The sequence below is a fragment of the Ctenocephalides felis genome, unplaced genomic scaffold (assembly GCF_003426905.1).
Source record: "Ctenocephalides felis isolate EL2017-DRISC unplaced genomic scaffold, ASM342690v1 CF-g0.4_SCAFFOLD_01886, whole genome shotgun sequence".
Classification (NCBI taxonomy): Eukaryota; Metazoa; Arthropoda; class Insecta; order Siphonaptera; family Pulicidae; genus Ctenocephalides; species Ctenocephalides felis.
The window spans coordinates 181,832,572-181,860,567 of NW_020538040.1; the positions used below are offsets into that span (position 1 = coordinate 181,832,572).

At 30.2% G+C, this 27,996-nt stretch overlaps 2 protein-coding genes across 5 annotated transcripts; one reads left to right on the forward strand and one right to left on the reverse strand.

Annotated features, from left to right (window-relative positions):
• Positions 1 to 789: 789 nt before the first annotated feature.
• On the forward strand, positions 790 to 27,977 carry LOC113378539 (zinc finger FYVE domain-containing protein 9). 4 transcript variants are annotated; one of them, XM_026619083.1, is made up of 7 exons: positions 790 to 916; positions 3,231 to 3,298; positions 24,782 to 25,090; positions 25,270 to 26,643; positions 27,213 to 27,492; positions 27,563 to 27,700; positions 27,764 to 27,977. In XM_026619083.1, the coding sequence occupies exons 3-7, from the start codon at positions 24,782 to 24,784 to the stop codon at positions 27,844 to 27,846; spliced, it is 2,184 nt and encodes a 727-aa protein (XP_026474868.1). In that variant the 5' UTR covers positions 790 to 916; positions 3,231 to 3,298; the 3' UTR covers positions 27,847 to 27,977. The 4 variants fall into 4 exon arrangements, with proteins under 4 accessions (XP_026474868.1, XP_026474871.1, XP_026474872.1 ...); XM_026619086.1 differs by having other exon boundaries at positions 27,817 to 27,977; XM_026619085.1 differs by lacking the exons at positions 790 to 916; positions 3,231 to 3,298 and adding exons at positions 24,386 to 24,442; positions 24,554 to 24,662.
• On the reverse strand, positions 4,689 to 23,734 carry LOC113376338. Its single transcript, XM_026616246.1, has 9 exons — positions 22,635 to 23,734; positions 17,479 to 17,600; positions 7,969 to 8,167; positions 7,817 to 7,899; positions 7,512 to 7,641; positions 7,320 to 7,448; positions 6,915 to 7,242; positions 6,309 to 6,718; positions 4,689 to 6,196 (listed from the first exon to the last, which is right to left on the reverse strand). The coding sequence occupies exons 1-9, from the start codon at positions 22,881 to 22,883 to the stop codon at positions 4,751 to 4,753; spliced, it is 3,096 nt and encodes a 1,031-aa protein (XP_026472031.1). The 5' UTR covers positions 22,884 to 23,734; the 3' UTR covers positions 4,689 to 4,750.
• Positions 27,978 to 27,996: the final 19 nt, after the last annotated feature.

Genomic DNA, 27,996 nt, shown 5'->3' on the forward strand with positions numbered 1-27,996 from the left:
GCTAGTCACCTGTAAATTTATTAATAAACACATCTATGACACAATCCCTGATAAACTTACTTCCCTATTAATTGTTTACTATTATAAAATAGCTATTACGTTATTATATTTAATTTATTTCTAAATTTAAACGACTACCAAAGAAATATGCAAGAATTTTATATATTTCAAATATAACAGAGTAGAATCCATTTATAGATGAAAATCCAGATTTAAATAATATCAAAAAAGATATTAGTTTCTGATTAAACCAAATCGAAACAAAGGGTAATATCATTACCATTATAGTATTATATATTGTATAATAATTTATTTATAGTTTAAATCATTTTGAATGCTCATGTGAGACAAAAGTCGAAGAGCCTTATGCTTCATTTGTAATGCACTAAAATATTCTATGGTATATACAATTTAATAAATTAAATAGAGAAAAATTGTTTTGCTTTTCTGATAGTGAGTAAAATAGAAATAATTAACTTCCCCAAGGATTGAAAAAAGTACATGTGTGTATTTGAGACAAAATTTGACATTTTGTCGACGTTCTCTCAAAAACTGTTTTAAAAATCTAAAAAATTTAAAAGCAATTCAATGAAACTCTATGAGAGCCCGCCCTGGGCCCGCGTCGATTAATTGGTCAAATATTATGTGTAAAACTTTGCTCTTTAAAAAATGGCGGAAGTTGTAACAAGTAATAATGAATAAAAGGATGAGCCAAAATTGCATGTTGCCAACAATGAACAAGAAACGAAAATATTCTCATGTGGCAATCTGTTGCATGCTGTATTTTGTAGACAATACTTTATAAACAATAATTTATAACCTAGACAACCACACAATTGTCTTACTTTTCTAGTGAAGTGAATCCAAGTGTTTGTTTAATATCAAAAGGTGTTATGCGATGTCACAGTTATTCAAGGTAAATACTGATTTCAGGACTTATAATTTAGTCAATTTCACTCGAACAAATTCTCCAATGAATTCACAAAGGGTGCTAACTATTGATTTTTCATTAATATACTTTTAACTTTTGATTTTTCTTCGAAATGTTCATTTTCGAAAGTTATTTATTTTACTTCCGATGCTTTTACAAATGTCGGAAGTGACAGAACAAACTTTTAACTTAATCAATTTCGATTGTTGAATTTATAAAAGATTGTTTTTTAGTACCTACCCTCTCGTGAATATGACTTTTCCCACAGGATAAATTTATGTTTTCGCCCAAAATTAAAATCGGCAGAGCCATTTCTTTAGAATTAGGTGAGAAGTGCAAAATTTTTAGTCAACTTTTTTGTCGGGTTTGAAATGCCTTGAGCCGATTTTGAAAATTCAAAAACTGCTCGAAAGGTATTAATTGATCGCCCGGGCCGTTTCTTCGTAATTAATTAAAAACGTAATTTATTTGGCGATTTTAATTTTTTATTAATGAAATTTTGTATAATGATTAAATTCTTGGTCTTAACGAACATCCTAAGAAAATTTATCAAAGTAGTGGATGCTGTCAAAATTTCAAATTTTAGTAGTGACAATTTTAAAAGTTGCTAAAACAATTCTAATTGATTATAAATACATACCAGGATATTAATGCAACTTGCCAGAAGGCAAAATAACATTTACTATCTAGTTTTTTCTTTAAATTTAACAACGTGCAATTTTAACTTTGTGAGGTTATGCAAGTGTCACCGACTGCAACAAATTCAGTTTCTTATAAATAAACGTTTGATTCTTATACTTTAATAAATAAGTAATTTGTTGAATAAATAATTTGATCAATAAAAATGTTACCTCTTAGGAAAGGGGGCTACTTTCGCATATTTTCAATATCAAATGTGTTATGATGACAGTTGAAAACTGGTACATCGGTTTTCTTCAAACAGCCCTTCTATCATTTAAATCGTTTGAGGACCATTTATTGTAATGTACAAACGAATTTGACAGATAGACAGAAAATATGTATTTATGTAATTTATATATTTGTGACATCAGTGCAATTTGGTTATATTTCTTTTAATAATTAATATTCAATTTGTTCATCATGATAATTAATTGCACGATAAGAATTGTCCAAGTGTGATTAGAGAAGACAATTTAAGTGAGTAGATTTTTATATTCATGTTTCTATAAAATTATGTGTATCTTATATGTGGATATTTATTTTGGTAAGTACTTCCGTGAGCATTATTGACATTAAATATTTATTACAGCTTTTCAAAGTTCTTTATCGATATGAGTTGATAAATCTTTAATAACAAAAGAATATAAAATGATTATTCGGAAGCACTTATTGCATTAATCAATTTACAACTTATTTAATGATTTAAGTTACCTTCTGAATCTCTTACACGAGGAGAATAGAGAATGTTTCTTCGAAAGCACCTTCTACAATGATAAATGAGTAGTGTTCATTTAATCTTTTATACATAAAGATTATGAGAATGAGTTTGCAATAATAAATAAGTTGTTCACATTATTAATTTATGCTTGCATACATATTATTTAATTCGTTAGTACAAGTTTATAGTGTATTTCGATATTTTTTATACAAAAAGAATATGAGAATGATTCTTCTGCACCTATTGCAATACTCAATAAGTTGTTTTCGTGAATAATGATTACTGAGATACATATTATTTATTTTTTGAGACATATTTTATTGAATGCATTAATAAGATTAACCTTTGTTAATTGATTTTAATATTAGTTATGCTGAATTAATTATGAAACATTACAATAAAAGTTCTTATACATTGAATTTTATATATAAATTAATTTAATAAAACTACATACTTCAATTTCGTTCGGTTTAAATGAATAATTATAGTTTAATTTTACATTTGTCTTTGCTCTGTATTTAATAGTTCTCAATATTATTTAGTTTTATTATTATTGCACCTTGTCTGATATTATTCAAATAATTATTAGCTTGCTAAATAGAATAATTTTCATGAAGTATTGGTATGAATTTTCACTTAAACCTTTTGATTTGATTTTTGCTACTCATGGTTTAGCCAATTTTTAATTATGCATATCATTCTGAATGAAATTCAGTTTTGTGCATACTTTCATTGAAATCATAGATTGCTTTAATTTGATTCAATTAACTAATAGTTCGATGAGTTTCATTTTTTTGAAGTTTGCATTAAATTGTTTATTTTTATTCTTTAATCATTATTATACTGTTTAATACAATTTTAGTTTTGGTTAAATTAATGAAACAATATTTTTATTTACAGGATGCGAGCTGGTTGACTTGTCTGTTTATTTTGCTCTCCAGTTTCAAGAAAATTTGAACGTGTGCAATGTAAGTAATGTTTTGATTTTTATTTATACACTTATATATATATATATATATATATATATATATACCTATATATTTTTTAAATTGTGAAAATGATTCCCAAGGATTTTGAAAGCAAGCTTGAAAACTTTTAATTAGCTTATCAGAGCCCTAGAAACCTCTCAGTAATAATTAATCTATATGAACATGATACAATTCAATATCTAATTAATAAAAATCATGTTTGAAAGAGTAAGACTGTATTCTGAAAAAAATATATAGTGAATTTACATCAAACACAAAATTATTATAATCAGTAAGTGTTCTTTACACTAAGTAATATTTTAGACAACTGTGACTAGAATACTATATAAAAATATATATTTACTATACAATTTCATACCAGAAAAAGTAACATAAATAATTATATACATATAAATTTACCTATAATAGTGCCCATCATATAACAATGTAGTATAATTATACTAAAGTAACAAGAACGTTAAGAATATTAAATATATAGTATTAATTTATCTTAAAGTTCTGATAGAAAATATTATTTATAATAATCGACACCAATATTCAATTGCTCTCTAAAATATATAGTTTAACTAAAGAATCATTATGCTATTCACAATATGTTATTATTAACTCTTACTTACAAGTAATTTTTAATAGTACCTTAATCTTTCGTTAATATATTTGGCTCATACATGTCCTATAAAATTTTATGCCCACATATATAGGTCTGTGTTGTAGGACATATTTTTGAAAAGATTGGAATATTATATATATATATATATATATATATATATATATATATATATAATATATATATATTTGAACAAAATTTTAACTTTGATTTGGATATTGCAGTTCAAATTGTTCTTTTGGGTTATAGCAATTAAATTTTTATGCAAATACTTTTGAATTCAATTCATACCATCTTCAATCAAAGTAAATATTAATTGAACTAATCAAGATATGCATTTGAATATATGTTTATAAATTTCTTACATATCCAATAATCTTATATATATAATAGATGCATTATCAAAAGAATGATTCAGGGAATCAAATTATTCTCGAAACCACATATAAAATGACATTTAGTTTTCATTTTCAAAACATTTTTCTCATGTATAAACATACATAGATCACAATAATAGTAATTCTGCTTGTGATTTGATTTATGAAAAAATTAAATACATCAATTACACCATATAAAAAAAATTAACTTCATCTATAAATTTTCTTATCACATTTTACATTGGATAGAATGAAATTTATATGAATGAGCAAAAATTAGGTTTTCTCAACATGGAAGAACTGTTTTATTAACTAAATATCATTGAAGCTATTAGATATTATGATAACATACAGGTACATGTGATTGGATAATTGAATTGGGTTGGGAAACATTTGACACATGAAGTAAATGAAAATGATATTAAGATAAAGTAACATAAATGCCCTTTATAGCCCCTTGTCGAACAATGATAGTTTTGACTTCACTGCACCCTTACATATAACCAGTCTTTGTTGAGAAGAACCAGGATTTGAGGTACTACTATCCAAGCCGAAGCAAAATTCATCATAATCACTATTTTTATTCCAATCAATATTAAACCTTTTTTCAAAATCCTTTTTCGAGTCCGATGGACTTCTGCCAAAGGCTTTTGAGTACAATAGGTCATCGGATGGAACCTTAAATTTTGAACTGTCTACAGATGAGTGTCTGAAATTTGCTCCTTTCCTTTCAAAGTATTCAACAATCTTTGAAATCTGTGCTGATCGTGATCTCCCGTTGAATCCTGTATAACTGACACGTTCATCACAGAGCAAAGAATCGGATCCAGCTAAACTTGATATGTCCTCAGAGCTATCTGTATAAATGGAAGAACTTCTCTTATTGCAATAAAGCAATTGATTGGCTAACATGCTTCGTTGCTGCATCAGTCCACTTATTTCAGAGTCTAACGACAACCTGTTCAGAATATCTATGCATTGAGAATCCACATGAGTGATAGGGCTGGATAGGCTATTGAAATCTGTGGTAGTGCTAGACTTGGGAAAAGTACAGTAGCTGCACAATTGACATGGTAGTTTTGAATCTGATAAATAACAACTATCTATTCCAAGGTCAGTCTTAATTTTCTCAGGATCTCTGAGTATGTCAGAACAACATATGCAATGTTTAGAATGGAGGCACAAATCGTCATAGAAGCAGGAGAAAAATCCACTCTCTGTTGAGCCTCGCCTGGTCAAATTGTGTTTATTTTCATTCATGTTTAAAAGCAATTCGGATTCGTTCAATTCATCTTGAGATGATGCAATATTTGACTTCCACATTTTAAACAAAGGGTGGGAATATAATGAATTGGCCTTACTTACAGCGCCAGTTGACTCGGGATTGGCATTGTTCTCTTCAGCAGCTTCATTATTCCTTTCCTCTTCTACATCATTGTTTGGCATTTCATTAATTTTGTACTGGTTTAGTGCATTTTCAACAGTGTGGTCATCGTTTGACACTTTTTCAGTGGAAGCAGGTGTGTCAAGTAATGAATTTGTTTTAGCATTAACTGACGAAGCCCTCGATAAATTTTCTTCCATAACATCATTCAAAGTACTTGGATCATGAAACAGCGGAGAAGGCAATTCGAAGCACGAACTAAACAGATCACCCGCACCGGAGGTATAAGAATTATTGAAGCCGCCTATAATTTTTTTAACGCCGCAGAACCGCAGTGCCGAGAATGGATTCAGTTTACTTTTGATTGAGCGCGGTTTGTATTCCGGGTCCTTCAGGCACATTATTTCGGCTACTTTTCGGAGTGCCATGTAGTTCGAATTGATCTCGTAGTCGACCAGCGAGGTTTCCGATTGCGGCGGAGATCTCTGCAGGAGATGACATCTGGCTTTCTCATTTCATTAATTTTGTACTGGTTTAGTGCATTTTCAACAGTGTGATCATCGTTTGACACTTTTTCAGTGGAAGCAGGTGTGTCAAGTAATGAATTGTTTTAGCATTAACTGAGGAAGCCCTCGATAAATTTTCTTCCATAACATCATTCAAACTACTTGGATCATGAAACAGCGGAGAAGGCAATTCGAAGCACGAACTAAACAGATCACCCGCACCGGAGGTATAAGAATTATTGAAGCCGCCTATAATTTTTTTAACGCCGCAGAACCGCAGTGCCGAGAATGGATTCAGTTTACTTTTGATTGAGCGCGGTTTGTATTCCGGGTCCTTCAGACACATTATTTCGGCTACTTTTCGGAGTGCCATGTAGTTCGAATTGATCTCGTAGTCGACCAGCGAGGTTTCCGATTGCGGCGGAGATCTCTGCAGGAGATGACATCTGGCTTTCTCACTGGGCGCCGTATGGGCGGGGAAAAGCACTCCGCCCACGTCTGCAGACATCGAACGTCTATGATGATCTATGCCCAGTAGAAATAACAAATTAGAAGAGGTTCAATATATAACGTAGACGAGTTTAGTTAACATTGAACAAAAATTAATGAGAATATAAAACAAACAGTTATTTAGTGATCAATCGTTTAACGGATAAATAAAATCTAAATTTATAATGTGTTGAATGTAAAATGCAAAATAGGAGTAATGCAAAAGACATACATTTTTTATCCGTGCAATCTTTTGTTGATTTGTCTAAATTAATTTGTGAAATTTCATTGGCAGCGTTTGTAATCAGGGTTGGCACATCCACAGAATTCCTTTTGTGATAAACATCTAATTTGGCATCGATACTCAGCTTTATATCCTTGTAATTGAAAAGATCATTTTTGGGATAGACTGATAATTCATTATTACTCATCTTCTTTGATGTGTTAATATCGTTGTTATATGAGTTTTTACTTGAATCTTCCCCATTTCTCAAATCTTCTAAAATTGCAGTTAGTTTAGAAACAATTTCAAAAAACGTAGGCCGATTACATGGGGCGAACTATAAAAAAAGAATTGTGCAATATTAATAGAAGCCACAGTATTCGTATTTCATTCATAATGTATAAATATTGTTACCACGCAGCAATTGAAGGCAAGACGAAGAAATGCTGGCAAAGTTTCTTTCGGAGGGCATAATTCAATAAATGAAAAATAATCTAATCCAAAACTGTTAGTCCTAGGCAAAATATCTGGGTCTGCTTGTATCTGTTGGATAAAATGTGTAATAAAATTGTCATTAATAGTATTTTTTGATAAATATAAAATTACCCTGGCTATTAATTCGCAAAGTACGATGCCGTAGGAGAAGACGTCGCTGCTTTCGTCATACCATTCTCCTTTCAAGCATTCGGGGCTCATCCAATATGGGGAGCCCACCGTTGGTAAACGAAATTCAGTCCTATAAATAGAAAAATATGGTAAAGCATATAATTTTTAAAATTTGCTATAAGTAGTTTTTTTTCAATTGTTGAATTTAAAAAAAAATAAATGTTTCATTCGAAAGCCGTCAAATTCTTCTTGATTTCAATATTAAATTATAAATGTACGACCTTATATCTTTCTTCTACCATTACCTATTGTGAGGTATTTTCGCCGCTAGGCCGAAATCTCCGACTACCGCAGTCATCTTACTGGCTTCACGACGAATTAAAACGTTCTGTAAATACATTAATAAAAAATAAGTATTGATTTTCAAAAGAAATTCATTTATTTCTTAGTCATTTACCTTGCTAGTCAGGTCTCGATGAAAGACGCCTTTGGTATGTAAATATTGCATGCCCATCGATATATCTTTGGCTAGTGAAACTTTATTAATAAGGGATAAATTTTCCGATTTGCAAAGTATGAGCTGCTCAAGGGAGCCGCCGTTTATGTATTCAGTCAGTGCGTGCAATTGGCCCTCGTGGACACAGACGCCCATGAATCTGAAACGAGGATTCAAAATTTCGAAACAAATTCTTAACTAACAATAAGAGCCTTCTCTTGCCCTAATTATTTTTTCATTCTACGTTACACACAAGACACTCATAATCAGATAATCATCTAATGACAAGGAGATTGTTTACAGAATCAATTTTTATAAAAAAGATTCCAAAAACATTGCATGATTCTTACATTTTTTTTATTTCATAAATTTATCAAACAAGATTGACTTTTACAAGCTGACAGATGATTACAGATGATAAACCTGCAGAAAGATAAAACACAGAATTTGTTAAGAAATAAATTCGTGGAAAAGTTTATTAGTTTTTCGGAATAGCCATTGTTGTTTATGATAGTTATATTTTTGAACTGAAGTACTTTTTTTTTCAAAAATTTATTTCATTTTCCAATTATTTTATTCAATATTTCAAGCATATGGGATATCCCCTTCTACAGGAACTAATGATAATAATTTTTTATTACATATTTATACACTTGAAAGAATTCACTTTTTATTTCTGTTACTACCTTTTTTACCTATTTTGAAAAACGTTCAGTTATAAAGTGAAAGTGAATTCCTACAATTTTAAAATAATCAAGTAAATGTCTAAATTGTATATTTTTTCAATTTGTTATCAATAGTTTTCTGAAGAAAGAGACATTTCATATCCCTAAAACATTGAATAAAATAATTTGATAAACTACAAAATATAAAAATTAAATAAGCACAAAATTATTGTCACAACTAATAATTTATTTATACGTTTCGACAGTAGATATGCGACATTCGGCTAGAAATTATATACAACATTTAATATGAACTCAATCGAGCAGAAACAACAAAATAATTCAAAAACATTGAATTCAAAATAAGCACTATTTTGTGATAATGAATTTGTGTTTCGTTTTTATATTTTGAATAACAATATTATGTTTATACTTTTAATATATTCCTCCATTAGCAATAAAATTTATATTCCAAAATACATAATATTTTCAAAGGCCGTAAATAAAAGTGGTTTGTGGATAAAATTGCTTATGCAGATCACTATATCTGCGTATTCTTAAAAATATAATTAGTTACTTTGGAACAGCTTTGTTTTGAAAGTTTTAGACTTTTGGATAATTTTAGTGTTATTTATAAAATTGCATTTTTTTTTCCACTTCAAAACTATTCCTACATGACTGTTTTTTCTTTTATGAAAGCTTGCAGACCAAGTGGTTGCCTTTTTTAAATATCTAAATATTATCTCTCGATGTAGTTGAAAAATGTTTTTTTAAAATCATTCAATGTTCGCATTTTCTTTCGTTGTATTCTTTTTTCGAAATGCTTATAGCGTTTGCTCACCTCACCTATCAGTACAAATCCATATTTCATAACTGAAATGCCTTCGCCTACACGTGCCATAATGTTACATACACCATACACCGCCGACGATCGAAAATATTACAAGTCGAGTGTCATTAATCCACATGCAAAGCCGCGAAGCCAATAAATGAACTGCCAAAATACCGATAAGTCTTATCTAGCCGTTGCAATCGTTTTTTTCTCAAAAATTTCATTATTTCACTCGTTTATCCCGCCTGTCGAAAATTCTTAAAAAGTTAGAAATAAAATTTATTTACTTTTTATTGGCTCCGCCAGAGCATTTAGCCACTTACATTTTACAGCACACGAAATATCACAAAATTACACATTTATATTCCATTATACGTCGAATTGTTGTCTTTTAACATCCCAAAGGAGAAGTTTATGTTTTCATAAAAAAATCCGATTTGCTAATTTATGTTTTCTCAACGTTTCAAGCCATTCTGAATCAAATGAGATCAAATTTATAAAAAGTATTTGTGTGTGTGTGTGAACAGATTTTTTGCCGTAAATCGACGTTTTCTCAAAAACGGCTGATTAGTTCTTGTCCAAGATCGGCCAGGCCGTTTCCTTGTAATAAAATGTTAAAAAAATCATTTTCGATGATTTTTTTTTATGGTAGATACCATAGTCTTATAGATCATACTAAAATATTACGGCCCCACGACCAGTCGTTTAATTTTAAAAATTCTTCAAAGTTGCAAAAATTAGTATGTTTTTTTTTGGCATTTGTCAAAATTAGAACTTTCATCGACATTTGCTCAAAAACGCATGAACCGATTTCAGAAATTTAAAAGCCATTTGAAGTATCTCAATGAGGACTATCGTTTGTAATTTAGAAAAAAGTGTTAGACTTTTCGTCCACATTTAAGCTCATACTACCGAATCGATTTAAAAAATCAAAAACAGTTCGAAAGATATTAGTTAGGAATGATACTGATTAGTTTTAGGTGAAAATCTACCGAGCCGTTTTCTTGTAATTAACTGCTGAAAAAAAAAATTAAGCCGATTTTTATGAAACTTTTTTTGGCGATATATATCATGGTCTAATAGAACTTACTGAAATATTACGGCCTTACGACAAGTAGTTTAATTTTAAAAATTCAAGGTTTGAGAAAATGAGTAATTTTTCGACGTTTGTTAAAATTAAAATTCGGCGATATTACTTATAAAAATTATTGATTTTGAAAATTAGCTTTTAGAAAATAGTGCGAGTTAACGTCTTCGCTCGTTTTCAATTATGTGTAATAAATCCACTCGGAATACTTTTAATCACTCATTTAATTAATTTATTTTTTATTGATTAAATCGATTATTTCCACATATCGGGAAGCTTATGTAACTTGCCTTAAGGCAAAATACCAATACCAACTAGTTGTTGAAATTTATCATGTTGATTTTTCACAAATCTTTTTATTTTTTACCCCATTTCCAATAGTAGTAATAATGAAGTTCCAATTTTCAAAATAAACCTACAAAGTGTAATTGTCATTTGTTCAAATATTTTTATTGATAAAGATTGGGAAATCCTGAAATTTGTTGTGGTTCAAATACTTTTGAACAGCGACAACACTATCGTAGCGAAAGGGTTAAAACATAATTTCTTCATGGCCTGTTCCGTCTTTTAATGCAATGAAATTCTACGAAATCACCTCATTTTTCCGCCTAGGCGGCTCTACGATTTTTGGCTCGCATACAATTAACTTCGGCGCATAACGATGCCCTGATGTTATTGCGAGAGCTCATTCGTAACATAGCCGAAATCTTTTTTTTTTATTAATATGTGGGTATCGATTTCTACACATTGAAACTGATGTAAAATTCGGGATTATACAATAAATTATTAAAGAGCCTACACCCGAATTAATTATAGGACCATTTTGAAAAATACCGTTGTCATGTCAAGTGTCAATGTATTGAATCTCTCCATCGTATAATATCGCAGTACAATATATCAAATATAAGAACATTTAAAATGCACTACTGATGAATATTTGTAATTTTTAGAACTAATGTTCAATCAATTAAAAGCCATTGAACCATTTCATAAAAATATACTTCAATTTATCATAAATTTATTCATTTATCTGAAATACTTACTCTGCCTACTTTTTCTTAAATAAAAATATTTAATTAATTTGCCATTTATAATTATTTCTACGTTTCGGAAATATCGCATGTGACCTTCTTCGGGAACTTTGTACTCATGAAATTAATGTTTGGAAAGAAAAACACAAACTAAAAAAGTTATACTGAAGATATAATTTAATGTGACATGATTTTTTATTCACTTCAAAGACAAAAAGTAAATTCTTTCAAGTTTCAAATAATTAAAAAGTGTATAAATGTACAGAAAAATATTTGTTTGTTTTCAACTAATATATTAGCTAATATTTTTTACTCATTACATATTGCATTATTCTTAAAATCTAAAATATTCCTAAAATTTATACAGCACAATCTCTACAAATAATTATCTGAATTATGATCAAGTTGCTTAGATTCTCATGCAAATTAATGAAATCGAATTTATTTCTGATAGATTAGTGATTAAATAATTATAAAAGCTACTGTTTGGCTTCTAAAATAATTGAAATAATATTAATTATGATCAGATTTCAAGCTACGATAAATAAACTGAAAAGAATTTAAAATTCTTTTATCAAAACAAATTAATTACTATTTGATTAGTGTTTAAATAATATTTATGATAACTTCTATTTTTGAGTACTAAAATATATCAAATATGAAAAGTCTGAAAAAAGTTCAAAGAAAGTTGTCTTTCATCAAGACAAATTTATTACTGGTTAGTGTTTAATTCAAACTAGTATGTTTAGACTAGCAGTTTACTTGAAATAATAGTGGCGATGTGATCAAATTTCAATGTATTATAACAATAGTCTGGAAAGAATTTAAAGAAAGTTCTTTCATCGTCCGTTGGTGTCGATGATATATGCTTTGTGTAGAAAGAAGTGAACGTAATATTTTAGTGCGGTACGTATAGTATAGTACATATACCATACTAGTACGTATAGAGGTAGATGATATATCAGTTTGTGTAATCCTCATCGTCAGTTATAATAAATGATAGCGAATAATTATGAACGAAATTCGTATAAAACGAAAATAAACGTATGCAACGGAATGAAAGTTTGCGAGACAACGGATCTCTCACGATTAGATTAGTTTGGCTATTTTTAAATAGTGCACGAAAAATGTTCTCGGAGGCATCGAGATAGTTGTAGAGTATGTATGGGAGTATGCTTATGGCTTGGCGCCATAAACCTGACGATGAGATATTTTCACCGAGGGACGTTCCCAGATGAAATTGTGTGAATAAGTGATTCAGCTGTTTTTTCCTCAGCGACTGACAATAAAAATAAAACTAGCTGTAAGTGGAATTCTGTCTTAAGGCAATTAGGGCATCGTGCCTTAAGGCAAATTGCTGGAACTTCCCGTACCAAAAATTATTATTTTTTTAAAAACGATCAACATTTTTGGAAAAAAATTACTTCGAAAAAATATGATATTTTAGAAACTATAAATTGGACAAAAAATGACTTTTTTTGAAAAAAATTTTTTTTTAAAAAAAATTATTTTTTTTTTAATTTTTTTTTTTTGAAAAAAAATTTTTTTTTTCTTTATTTTGACATATTGTGGAAGATCTGAACTTTCTTTTCAAAGCAATCGTACTGCTTTAACTGCATAGGGACAAAATGTAAAGCGCGTAAGCCCCGCGTCAATGTCTAACGCATAAGCATTGGTACGGAACCCATAGGAATGTTAACAAAATGTATACTTATTGTTAAAATCTCTATAAAATATATGATAATTTGATGTGCATATGTCTAATGATCATTTTTGACCGCCAAATGGCTCATTTTTTTACTTTTTCCTCCATATCTCCGAAACCGCTAGACCTACCTTCATGAAAATTTTATCGATTCTTCATCTTGTCAATACAAGTGAAATGTTTTTTGAATTATTCAAATCGGACGCTCCGTTCTCTTAAAAACTGAGTTACCGCTTTCGGCACTTTTTGCCCCGTATCTTCGGAACGGCTAGACCTGCCTTCGCCAAAAACTAATCAGCACGTATCCTTATCAATACGAATCGAATGTTTTTTGAATTATTCAAATCGGTTGATCCGTGTTCCCGAAATCGTCGACGAAAATTTGTATCCGCACATACATACACACACACATACATACATACATACATACATACATACATACATACATACATACATACACACACACACACACACACACACACACACACACAACACACATACATCCATTTTTTCTAAGGTATGCCAAAATGTTCAGAAACCTCTGAAACGTAAAGATATATAAAAAATTTTATTTTTGATTTTTTTGCGATTACTATAACTTGCCCTACGGGAAGTTAATTAAATTCATTTGCATTGCATTAGCTTTCCACTAAAATTAATTGCTCATGACACAAACTGGATTTAGGGAAGGCTATCGGTTACACAAATTATTAAGTCACACATACGATAGAAACATTTGAGAATTTACTACAACACTAAATTATAAATTTTTAGCGACTAATATCCATGCTGTGAGCTCATTGCTCAAGTCCGATTATTTACAAATCGGAAAGTCCATGCGACTTGCCCTAAGCCTACAAGTAGTTAGTATCCGACTAATATATTTTATTAACTAGCTGTAAGTGGAATTCTGTCTTAAGGCAATTAGGGCATCGTGCATTAAGGCAAATTGCTGGAACTTCCCGTACCAAAAATTATTATTTTTTTTTAAAACGATTAACATTTTTGAAAAAAAATTACTTTGAAAAATAAGATTTTGAGAAACTATAATTGGACAAAAAATTAGTTTTTTTTGAAAAAAAATTTTTTAAAAAAAAATTTTTTTTTTAAAAAAATTTTTTTTGAAAAAAAATTTTTTTTTCTTTATTTTGACCATATGTGGAAGATCGAACTTTTTTTTCAAAGCAATCGTACTGCTTTAACTACATAGGGACAAAATATAAAGCGCGTAAGCGCCGCGTCGCTGTCTAACGCATGAGCATTGGTACGGAACCCATAGGAATGTTAACAAAATGTATACTTATTGTTAAAATCTCTATAAAATGTCTGATAATTTGATGTGCATATGTCTAATGATCATTTTTGATCGCCAAATGCTCATTTTTTACTTTTTCCTCTATATCTCCGAAACCGCTGGACCCTACCTTCATGAAAGTTGTATCGATCCTTCCATTGTCAATACAAATAAAATGTTTTTTGAATTATTAAAATCGGACGCTCCGTTCTCTTAAAAACTGAGTTACCGTTTTCGGAACTTTTTGCCCGTATCTTCGGAACGGCTTGACTGCCTTTGCCAAAAACTAATCAGCACGTCTCCTTATCAATACGGATCGAATGTTTTTTGAATTATTCAAATCGGTGATCCGTGTTCCCGAAATCGTCGACGAAAAATTTGTATCCGCACATACATTACACACACATACATACATACATACATACACACACACACACACACACCACACATACATCCATTTTTTCTAAGGTATGCCAAAATGTTCAGAAACCTCTGAAACGTAAAGATATATAAAAATTTTCATTTTCGATTTTTTTGCGATTACTATAACTTACCCTACGGGAAGTTAATAATATTTGAATAATACATTTTGTTCTAATAATAAGCTGTAAAACGAATAGTTTGTAATCACGCAAATAAAGTTTAAGCGGATGTCATTTTACCTTAAGGCAAGTTGTATTAACTTACTTTTACATGTGTGAATATTAGACTTGAGAACTATGATTTGAGATTCGACAACTTTTAAAATTCTGACAATAGAATTTTCAACCGTCTATTTCAAAATTTTGACTTAAACTAATCAATGCGATTTCCAATTGATAGCTTTCAAATAGATCAGATTTATGAACTCTATCATCAACAAAGTTTCATAAAATCGCCAAAAATAATTTCGTCTTTGGAATGGCTTTTAAATTTTCAAAATCGGCTCAGGAATTTTTGTGAAAACGTCGGCTTCCAAAGTCAACTAACTTCTCTAATATTTTAAAAATGTTTTTCGAAAAACTTGAGTTTTTACAACTTTTGAGACTTTAATAACAATCGAGACTCTAGCTATTTTTCCACTTCAGTTGTTAATAAAAAAATGTTATCAAAGTTAATCTTAATCTTCCATCATCCTGATATCACGTTGTGAATGATTTATTAAAAACAATCGCACACAAGCGTAATATAATATCTATGTTTAATATCTTATTAAAAATTTTCGATAAGAGATATTTTTGATATATTGGACTTCTATTAAATTACATCAATCGAAATAAATCAATAATGATTTCTACAAATTTCAGTAATTTTTTTAATTAATAATACGGATAACTTAACTCAGTGATAATTAGGCATTCAGAACGTCTTAATTTTTATTGGTTTATTCTACATAATTTATTTAATGATTAAAGCTTTCATGTATCGCTTGACACTAAAATTGGAAAATTGATGCGAGTAATTGAGCCAATTTTTTACCTTCCCTCAATGTTATTCTCAAACGGCTGCATCGATTTTAAAAATTTGAAAGCCATTCGTTGAACTCGATAAGGATATTTCAAAATGAAAAAACAATGATATATAGGAAATGGCCGTAATAAAGCAGAGACTACATGCATTATTTTCTAAATCCAGTATCATATATTACGAGCAATTAATATATTTTAATTACATTATGAATTTTATATAACATGTGCCAAGATAGTTCCGTAATGTTAAGAGGATATTCGTACGTCTTGCCAAGTTTTGACAATGTTTACAATTGTTTGGCAACGTTGCTACATCTATCGTTGGCAATTTAATCATTTTCCATTACTTTTCGATTTTGGCTAGACTTCGTTGATAAACGCCCACATTTTTTATGTATTTGCATAAGTGGTAAATATTTGCATCCGATCAGGTAAATATTGTGGACATTATGAATTTTATATAACATGTGCCAAGATAGTTCCGTAATGTTAGAGGATTTCGTACGTTTGCGAGTAATTGAGCCAATTTTTTACCTTCCCTCAATGTTATTCTCAAACGGCTGCATCGATTTTAAAAATTTGAAAGCCATTCGTTGAACTCGATAAGGATATTTCAAAATGAAAAAACAATGATATATAGGAAATGGCCGTAATAAAGCAGAGACTACATGCATTATTTTCTAAATCCAGTATCATATATTACGAGCAATTAATATATTTTAATTACATTATGAATTTTATATAACATGTGCCAAGATAGTTCCGTAATGTTAAGAGGATATTCGTACGTCTTGCCAAGTTTTGACAATGTTTACAATTGTTTGGCAACGTTGCTTACATCTCATCGTTGGCAATTTAATCATTTTCCATACTTTTCGATTTTGGCTAGACTTCGTTGATAAACGCCCACATTTTTTATGTATTTGCATAAGTGGTAAATATTTGCATCCGATCAGGTAAATATTGTGGACGGATCACGTACAACGCTCAACGCCTACAACGATTTGAGGAAAACGTTCGAGTTTTCGAAGACAATTATAAAATTAGATTTTTTATTGTTTTATTTATTTAGCAATTAGAAGTTACAAAAATTCTATAAGGTAAATTGAACATTTCTACAGTAAATGTATATCTAAGGAAAAATTTCGATTTTTCTTAGAATTGAAGTGTTAGTGATCGTTGATGTACTATTTTTGATTTATAGTTAAAAAATGAAAATATTTTTTTTATATTTTTATTTTCCAAAATGTATAAGTACTTGTGCATAATATATATGATTTATGGCGCTTTTTAGGCGAATCAAAATATAAAACTTTGCAGTTACTTTTTTGAATACATTGTTTGGCTTAATTTAGTATTAGTAAGATAAAATAATAATTGAATTAGTGAGAAGTGGTGAATCAACTCACCGCAAAATGTTCGGATGTGATAATTTATTCATTAGCTGCACTTCCCGAAGCATGTTTGGACGGTTCGATCTTAATTGGTTCATCTTGAGGACCATCACATCCCCAGTCGTACGATGGGTCACCTGAAATGATTTATAATTATTGTTTTTATCAATTTCAAAATTTAAAGTTACTTATAATGGATAATTCAAAAGTTTTACTTATTTCCAATGTGAGACAAGCCATTAATATTCCAGTTGTACAGACAATTTTGAACCTGACGAGTTGCAATTACAATATTTTACGCATTGTTTGAAATTGTAGATCAGCATTAGTGCAAATAATCAATAGCTACTATTTTCTGCTACGCAGAAGTATGCGAATTTCTACGTGATTACTCACAGTTTTAATAAATGATAAATAAATTACTAATCATTAAGAGAATGAAAGAGAAGAAATTTGAAACTTCGTGAATGAAGACAACCTTGTGAAATGAAATTCAATACGTTGTATGAAAAACAATATTGATTGGAGATTCTACATATCAGAAACCCATTAAATATTATTCGAATAATATCAGCAACGCTCTAAAATGAGTGGTCAGGATTTGATAAGCCATTTTTGTAAACAACTCAGGATTTCTCGAGGTAGATTGTGATAAATTCATTTTTTACGGTGACAGGATAGTTATTTACAGTCCATGTATTACATTTTGAGAGATGTATTTTATTATACAAGAAATAGTTTTGTCCTATCTGGTAATTTTCCGGTTAAGAGAAGTCAAGAATCATTTTAAATCCAACGCATTATGTGGAAAGCCTAGAAAATATTTTTAAACAAATCCTATATTTCATTTTAACGCACTGAATGGTCTCATGGATGTCACATCTGCCAAATTTTTAACTTAGTTGATTGAAAATTATATTTCTCTAAATATTTAACACGCCACTAAAATCTTATTTCAAAGATTTACAGATTGACTCTGTGCATATATTTATACAGTAAGGATTTTTTATCCCAAAGAGAAATAATTCGAATTGATAGATCTTTTAATATAGAGTAAATTCTTAGTATGTATGTTTTTGTATGTGAGTTGATGAGTATGTATTTTTTGTATTAGATAATCAAATGTTTCCAAGTGAAAAAACCCTCCCACGCTAAAGCTGCATCAAATTAAAAAATTATCACTATTAGAAAATATAATCTAATAATAAAATATATCAAACAGAGATTGGCCAACCGTTGGTTGCCTTCTGGTTAAACCACGTGGTTTGAAAAAATATCACGACAAATTATTGGACTCGCTTTCTGAACGCTGTTCAAAATATATAAAAATATAAATAAAACAATAGTTAATAATATTAGTTAATTTATCATAGCTCCGAACACTCCGATAACTTTTTAAATTTGTTAATTACCTCCCAATTATTGAATTCCTCTATTTAAACAATAATAAAGAGAAATATACGGAAATTTATAAATAAAACTAACGAAGTAGCTATAGGAATTAATCAACTGTCATTCAATACGAAGTACTAATTTCTATTAATAAGGACGTTCTTAGTAGTAAGCATTTAACCCTTTCGGGACGGTAGTCGAAAAATTGTTTAAAAACCCAGTTTGTGTAATAATTTTAATGTGTGCAGCTGGGGAAGCTGGTGAACTGTTGTACTATACCAACTTTTTGTTGATACACATTTGTTTTGCGATGGTTGCAGATTATGAATATTTTTTTTTGTATCTAGCTATTTGTAATATTAATAGACAGTCAAAGAACAAAAAAATACATATTTACGATTTTTTAACTACCTCTTATTTGAGAACATATAAGACGTAATAGACGGCTGGTACGTATGTGTACTACTAATATAATTTAGTAATAATAAATACAAAATGTTTGAAACATAGTTATATTTGCCTACTTTATCGCTTTCTTGTCCATTGTAATCACTTACAATCGTCGAAAATCGCAATTTTATTGAAAATAGTATGATTTTTGCAACGTGGTTTGGGCGGATAGAAAATAAAACGCGAATGGTTCTAAACTAAATGCTGTTTTACGGGTCATATGTATTTTATCTCACAGATAAACACTTACATTACGTCCTGGTATAAATTGCATGTGTACCGCTCGAACCGAAAGGGTTAACAAGTATTGTTAATAAGTTTTTGCAACAAAACATCAAGAGTAAGTATTGGCCATGTTTTGAAAATGCTTACCTAAAAATAAGAAATATATGCATGCATTGGCATGAAGACAAATTAGTTATCATATCTCTTATTGCTAAACCTATTCTGTAATAGCCTTTAAAATATTCGTTGAAATGTATCGCGTGAATCACCGCTCTAATTCGGAGCGGAAACGCGGCGGTGACGTTCGGCGGACTCGCGGACTCGCAAACTCGCGCCCGAAATTATAACAACGCCAGGTTAAATGAAAATACTGATAAAATCCCGCCTATCTATAACCCATAAAAACACTTTGGAGAAAAACATCCTTCTATATCGAAGGATAAACAATACATATATCTCGTTATGTAGCTTGCAATAATATTATCAGTTAAGTTTTCCTGTTTCCTGTTTGTCGTGTCGATCTTTTCTAGCCATTTAATTAATTTTATCTCAACTCATTATGAACGTTATTACCTGATTAATTCATACAATATTTTAAAAATAAACTTGCGTCGCTTTGTGCGAATCTTTCTTTCAAGCTCTCACAGCAAACGTTCGCTTTGAACGAGGAGAATGAGAAAGCAACGATGAGAATTGGAATTAATGAAACCGCTCGATTGCAAAAAGGTATTGAAATTATATAACGGTTATTTTTACGAAAATATATTACTTAATGTAATATAATAGATTAGGGTGCTGAATCAACAAAATATTTACAAGAACATAACGCATTCATATTATTTTATCAGAGCCTGAAACAACATACCAAGCGTGAAACGTAGCAAAACAAAACAACGTCAATCGCAAGGAATGGCAAAGTATGGAAATACAAATGTAAATAAATGGTACATAATGTTGATTTGAGAATCAATAAACATATTTACATAAACACAAGAAAATACAAAAAACTAGTGGGGCGCATGGCATCGTGCCTTAAGGCAAATTGCTGGAACTGCCCGTACTAAAAATTATTTTTTTTAAAAAGATTAACATTTTTGAAAAAAATCTACTCTGAAAAAATTAGATTTTTGAAAAACTATAAATTTTTGACAAAGACTAACTTTTTTTTGAAAAAAAGACTTTGAAGAAAAATTTATTTTGAAATATTTTGGAAATTCTGAACTTTTTTTCAAAGCAATCGTACTGCTTTAACTCCATAGAGGCGAAATATCGAAGCGCGTAAGCTACGATGAACCCATAGGAATGTAAACAAAATTTATACTTATTGTTAAAATCTCTATAAAATATATGATAATTTGATGTGCATATGTCTACTGATCATTTTTGAGCGCCAAATGGCTTTTTTTTACTTTTTTTACTAGATCTCCGAAACCGCTAGACCTACCTTCATGAAAATCAGTTCAGATCAGTTCTTCATCTTGTTAATAAAAGTAAAATGTTTTTTGAATTATTCAAATCGAACACTCTGTTCTCTTAAAAACTGAGTTACCGTTTTTGGCACTTTTTGCCCCATATCTTCGGAACGGCTAGACCTGCCTTCGCCAAAAACTAATCAGCACGTCTCCTTATCAATACGAATCGAATGTTTTTTTGAATTATTCAAATCCGAACATACATACATACACACACACACACACATACATCCATTTTTCCTAAGGTATGCCAAAATGTTCAGAAGGTTTTGAAACGTAAAGATCTATAAAAATGTTCATTTTCGATTTTTCCGCGATTACTATAACTTGCCCTACGGGAAGTTAATAATGTGGGATTACAGTAAATATTGCAATTGTTTGTTTGAATTATGTTTTTTGATGCTATCGCTTATTGCTTTCGCTTATATTTACGTTTTGATTATTTATAAATAAAAAATGAGCAAAATATAATTATATTGATGAGAAACGTAGTGCAGGAGGCGAATGGAGAAGATAAAGTGGAAGGACATTGCGAAAAGGATTGCCAAGAAGATAATGCAGATGATTGATAATAACTTACGCGAGCGCGAGAGAGAAAATACAGGAAACTGAAAGTTTCGAAAGGAAAATGCACAAAGTCAATAAAAAAATGATTAATGGTAATGGGAATAATAAACAAGGGGGGGAGGGAATAATTGGTTTGGTGGTGCACTTACACCATGGGCCTGCCTTCGGTAGACTACCATATTAATATTATTGATATGTTTCTTTTTTCAGTGATTTTTCTCAGTTTAAAGTTTATTTATGCTCCTTTGATAGGTGTTTATGAAAATTATGCAAAGCTTTAAGAACAAATTAGTTAAAGGGAATACAAGTAAGAGTATCAATTACATCAAGTTTGAAAAAAAGCAGTTCATAAGGAAGGGTCTTAAAAGTAGAGAATAAATATTAGCTAAGTTTAGCCCATAGAAATGCCATATTTTTGTTTAAACATGTCGTTAAGTGAAAACAACGTGTTAGACGTCATAAATTTAATGACTTTCATAAACCAGAAAGTTTCAAATTTGTATAATTGCTGATATCAGCCAGATGAAGTCAGAAGAAATATTGTTAAAAAATAAACGATATTTGAACTTAGAAAGGAATAATTAGGAGTAACATGGGAAGATTTAAGCTCGGAGATGAGTTCAAAGCATATTAATAATAATTCATATCTTAATTTGATTTTAATAAATAGTTAAAATCAATTTTCCAATATTCTAATATTCTAGTCATATGTTTCAAATCGTTCACATTTTTATAAAGTGATTTTTGTGATAAGTAATCATTGAATCATTATGGTAATACTACTATTATGTTATTTGTTTCTACAAACAACTTGGATCTATTAATAATAGAAATGAATGATTTTGGATATACATGTATTTGAAAATAAAATCGCATTATTATAATAATGATAATATAGATTTTTAGAACGATTTATCAAACAGACTTAAACTATTGAGAAGGAATTCAAAGTACTAATTCATTATTGTGGTTTTTAATTCTTTTCAATTTTAAATTAATTTTTATATAATGATTGGCGACTTTATCAGTTGTAGCGAAAGAATGAAAGAAATGTTTTCCGCTTACCTTAAAGACATCGGAGAAAAAGCCAAAGGCAATTTTTTCTTTGATAAAATCGTCTATAGGGTAAAGAGTTGAAACCGCAGTGCGTAGGGCTTTGCACGAAGCCCCTGTGACAAGTTTATCAGATGGAGTAGGAGGTCCTGGACCTCTGTCTTCTGGTCCATTTTCACTTAAACTTTGAGATTGATTCAAACTTTCTTCATTACGATTGCACGGAGGTGAACTCATTTCCCCATCACAATTAACATTCATTTTATTTTTGATTATGATCTATGATCTAGGGAGCACAAATTCATGTTTTAGGACAAGGTTCATACTAATTCACACAATATGAAAATATTTATCGGAACATAATTCGCGAACAAAAAATTTTGATAACAGTTCAGGTAATATGATTAGATATGTGTTATCGTCAATACATCGAAAAGTTGTTGATTATAATGGCATAAAAGCGAAATATGGAAATTGTAGGTCATTAGCCATACGATTGCACTTTCTGATCTGGCAAAGAATATTATTAGACCACGAATAATATATGTGTAATATTTTACAATATCTACGATATTTTATATTGTAAATATATAAACGACTAATTATTGTTTACAAGCTGAAGCCACCGCCTTTGTTGAATTTTCTAGGTTAGTATTTTTACAATGAAAACAATTTATTATTAAGCTTGTGACTCTACAAGTATTATCTTAAATAACAAACCAACTGTGTTTGAATTACTATGAAAGCTATTCGTCCAATTTAGCATTTAATAGTATAATTAATGAAAATTAAAGATAACTGGGAAATAAATAATAGTTTATAATGCATCGATCATCAAATGCAATTCCACTTTCAATTACGACTTTACGATAATTTGTAACGAGCAATTTATGTCCACATAAACTATTTTCTAACCCTCATTCTAGTGCAAAAATAGCACCAGCAAATAAAAGGTTCTTATTTTCACAGCCTCTACGTAAAGCTAAATAATCACAACACTGTTTGCACTGTTAATTTGATTCAATTTCACTGTTCTTATCGACAAAAGAATCGTATGTTAATATTTATCCTTTTTAATTCGAATTAACAATTTTTATCTAATTTTCACGTAAATTATTTAAATTTTTTCGCACTTGAAGTTTTTATTTACATTTTTAGAAAGTCAGCCATTTCACGGAGTAATCTAATTTTGAAGCGGACTGAAGTACGAACTTTACGCTTCTGTTCTGTCACGTTAGTGCGCATACCGCAACCGCATACCTTACTGTCCGATCCGATCCTAAGTCGGCGATCGTAGCGCCGACGGCGAAACGCCGTACCATTTACGTCAGATGCGTGTACATCGACGCAGTTTGCCACAAATTAGCCCAGTCAAAATAGACATGCTAAATCGAAAATTCGCACGACGATGAAAATTGGTATAGGCGTTTTATAAGCTTTAGAAAATTAAATGCAAAAAGTTCTTATCGATCCGATCTTTTGATTTTTTATGATTAGAGAAGATTAATGCATGTGGGACGTATTATGACAGACGTATCTAACATGTTTTTTTTTTCGATAATTTTCATAGAAAAATAGGAAAAATGTCATTTTTACCTTTGACCTTGAATAAAAGAAAAGCGCAGAGGTCAAATCGGAAGCGACTTTTAAAATTTCATTGATTATAGCTTATTTTCCATTATATGCGAATTATTCCGAAGTTGAAGCTTTTGTGTCTATGTTGACTGGGTTGAAATCGTATGTGACAGCTGGGCTGGAAAAGTAGCCCCAGTAGTCAACAATACAGCCAAGTAATTGCATTATGTAGGAATATAACTATGGTAACAGAAAACGAACTTACATATATTATTTTAATGATACCATGCGTTTTCTTACACAAACATTATTATTGGACTTTGTAGTACAAGTTAATTAGTTTTATATGATTACAGTTGATAAACCGTCTTATGACACGTTAAATTTGTCTGCTTCATTCACTGTTTATATTTGACAGTGCCGACATTTGTGATCATATGGATTTAGTTGAATAAACGTTTGAAGGTAATACGTAATTGAAATACGTAAAGTTATTAATTTTCTCATGACAGAACGTATGATGTCATATAAACTCTGTAAACTCTAAATATCTTTTACCAAGGTCGTACCTATATTTATTTCAGATGGATGTTGTTGATCTTGACAAAGTTCTCGATGATTTTGAGTTCAATGAACAAAATGCTGAGGTTCCTATAGAACAAAGCCAAACAAAAGTCTCAAATAATAATGAATTTGAACTACCCCCAGTTAGTGGTTCAGATAGTATTAAAATGCTCTCAAAAGATTTGGTACTCTCGTCTGTAAAAGGAAATTTAGATACTCCAATAACGTTTACAAATATGATTGAATATATTAACACCAGCTCAAATCATTTACCTGCAATGCAGACAACTGAAATTCCTGAGAAAATGTCTGATGTTGATAGTGAAAATGTAATTTATATTTTACTCTATATTTACCAATATTTCATCTATTTGCTACAATTATTTGTTTTATTTTGCACTATATGTGCAGTATTTATTTTATTCTGTAGCTTATTGTTTGAAGTGGATTATTATTTTGATGTAAAAAAATCAGCTTTTTATTAATGTCAATTATTTGTTTTTAACAGCAATTAGTAAAGGATGAGGACCTTGATGTTTATGAGTGCGAACAAACTACTGGCATGAAAACTCAGAATGAAATGGTAATTCAGGTCGATGTTAATAAATTGGAATCTAATATTAATCTGTGCGAGAATTTAACTGGATCAATACAACAAAAGACAAATGTAAGTCATGGCGAAGACATATCGCCATCTATTCAAACACCTTTATTATGTACTGAAGATTGTCAAGACATAGAAAAAGGTGAATTTAATTCAATGGTAGATAAATCTGATGTAGAGAAGGAAAGTGATCTGAAAAATAATAGAAGTGATGATAGTAATACCGATTCGCCTGATAATACCAAACCAGAGTTGATTTCTATTAAGAGTTGCGATAAAAATGAATCACCAATCATTTTAAATACTAGTGCTTCTGATTTATATTCATGTATGGATAGTGATAATGCAGTTAATTATGATAGCATTTCACAGGCGTCCACAGCAGAAATTGTAGATGCTCAAGTTCCTATAAAGATCAAACTTGATTCTAAAACAAATGAATTTGATTCTAATCTACAAACTCAATTTACTTCTGTGGAATCCGATGTAATTCATAACACATCCCAAAGTATTCCGTCTAAGGTTGTTGATTTTCAAATTTCATTAGATGATATATCCGATACTGAGCTAGAGAACTATTTACAACAAATTGAAAATGAGCATAATAATGCAGACTCATTTGACAATGCTGATGCCAAAGCTGGAGGAAATTCTGTTAAGAGTTCTAACATGTTTGAAACTCCAGGTTTTTCAGATAATATAGTTTCTGATTTCTGTTCATACACACGTAATGATAGTGCAATTAATTATGACAGCATTTCACAGGCGTCTACTGTAGAAATTAATGATACACAGATTCCAGTAGGTACACAAGAAGTAAGCAAAACTAGTGATTCTGATCCACAGACTGTAAATTCTTGTGCAGATTCAATCACTTCTCATCCCATATCACTTAGTATTCCGCCCACGGTTGTAGATTTTCAAATTTCGTCTGCAGGTCAGACTCCAATGAACACAGATATAAACTTTAAAGGTTATATAGAAACATCATCTTCCTCTGAAAGTGATTTAAGCAAACCTGGTGAATTGGCAATGATTAATCAATTAGATAATTCTGTTGTCATGCCTTCACCGGCTGATGTAACTGCTGGAGAACAAAATGATAAAGGAAATATGACTAATAGTTTGCAAGACCAATTGCCTGAGCCTGTACCAATTCATCTTTTAGGAAAAATTGCACCTTACTGGATACCTGATCATGTTACTAGTACCTGTATGCAGTGCAATGTTAAATTCACAGTTATTAAAAGGAGGCACCATTGTAGAGCCTGCGGGCAGGTAAATATGAATGAATAATTTGAATCTCATTATTGGGTTGATAAGAAAGTATTTTTAATTCTTGCGTGATTAGTCTTATTCTATTATTGTTCAAATAAGAAAATATTGGTATTATTTATCTCAAGTTTAATTACCTCAAACCATTTTTGAAGAAACTAGTGGAAAAAATTGGGTATTGGACAGTGATATAAACACAAACTACATGGAATTGTATAGAAAAAGGTCATGCTATGAAAGAATCTATTGTGTTATTTCAAATTAATCATATGCCTAATTTTTATGACACACAATATCGAAGGAGGAAGATTTTCAATATAAATTAATAGAATGCAGCATCATTTTCACTTAATGATCTGAAATCACACTCGGTTCACTTTTTGCTGATAATTGTTAGAATTTTTATGGTTTAGAAATCATAAAAATGCCAGCAATATAGAAAAAAGTCTATGGGAAAAATTGAAAATATATAACACACTATAACGCAGAACTTACTTTCTTGTCAATCTAATATGCTTTTGTTTTCAGTTGTTGTTGAAATTGTACTTGTCTCTAATTTGTCTGTGTTCTAGGTTCTTTGCTCGAAATGCTGTTGTATGAAAGCCAAATTAATTTATTTAGGAAATATTGAGTCTCGGGTTTGTTTGATTTGTTTTGAACACTTAGCGAATTGTTCTGATGATATGAATAATTCTGTTGGTGCAATTGGTGGCAATATAAGGGGAGCCGATAGGCCAAACCCAAATAATCCGATGGAATATTGTTCTGTGATTCCTCCACATCAGCAAGTAAGCAACTCAACCCCCAGTCCAATTTCAGTTATGGTACCAATAGGTGTATTAAAGAGGGAAGGTATGTTATTATAATTGATTTGCATTCAAAAATTCATATAAAGTAATTACAATACCTCACATACTTCAAGGTTCCCAAAAAAGTCGGGTAGAAAAAACTGTTATGTTTAGTGATGGAATAAGACCGGGTTCAGATTTAACCAAATTAGATCATAGCTGGGATACAAATGATTCATCTACTCGTACAACTCCAACAAATGTATATAAAGGTAGTTCTATTTGCATGTTCTCTTCTAATTACAATATTTAAATTATGTTTGATGCTCCCATAGGGGACACAAAAGATTTTGGAGAGGAACCAACTAATGATATGACAAATTTACAGTCACAACTAAAAAAGTTGGATCCAAGTTGAAATCAAGCTAAATGCATCCAGAACAAAAGAAATCTATGTAAAAGCACAAAATGTTTTTACTTAAATATTTTTATTATCGATAAAAGAAATTAAAAATTGAGGTATATAATTTACATTCCCTCAAGTTTGTATAGCGATTACATATACATA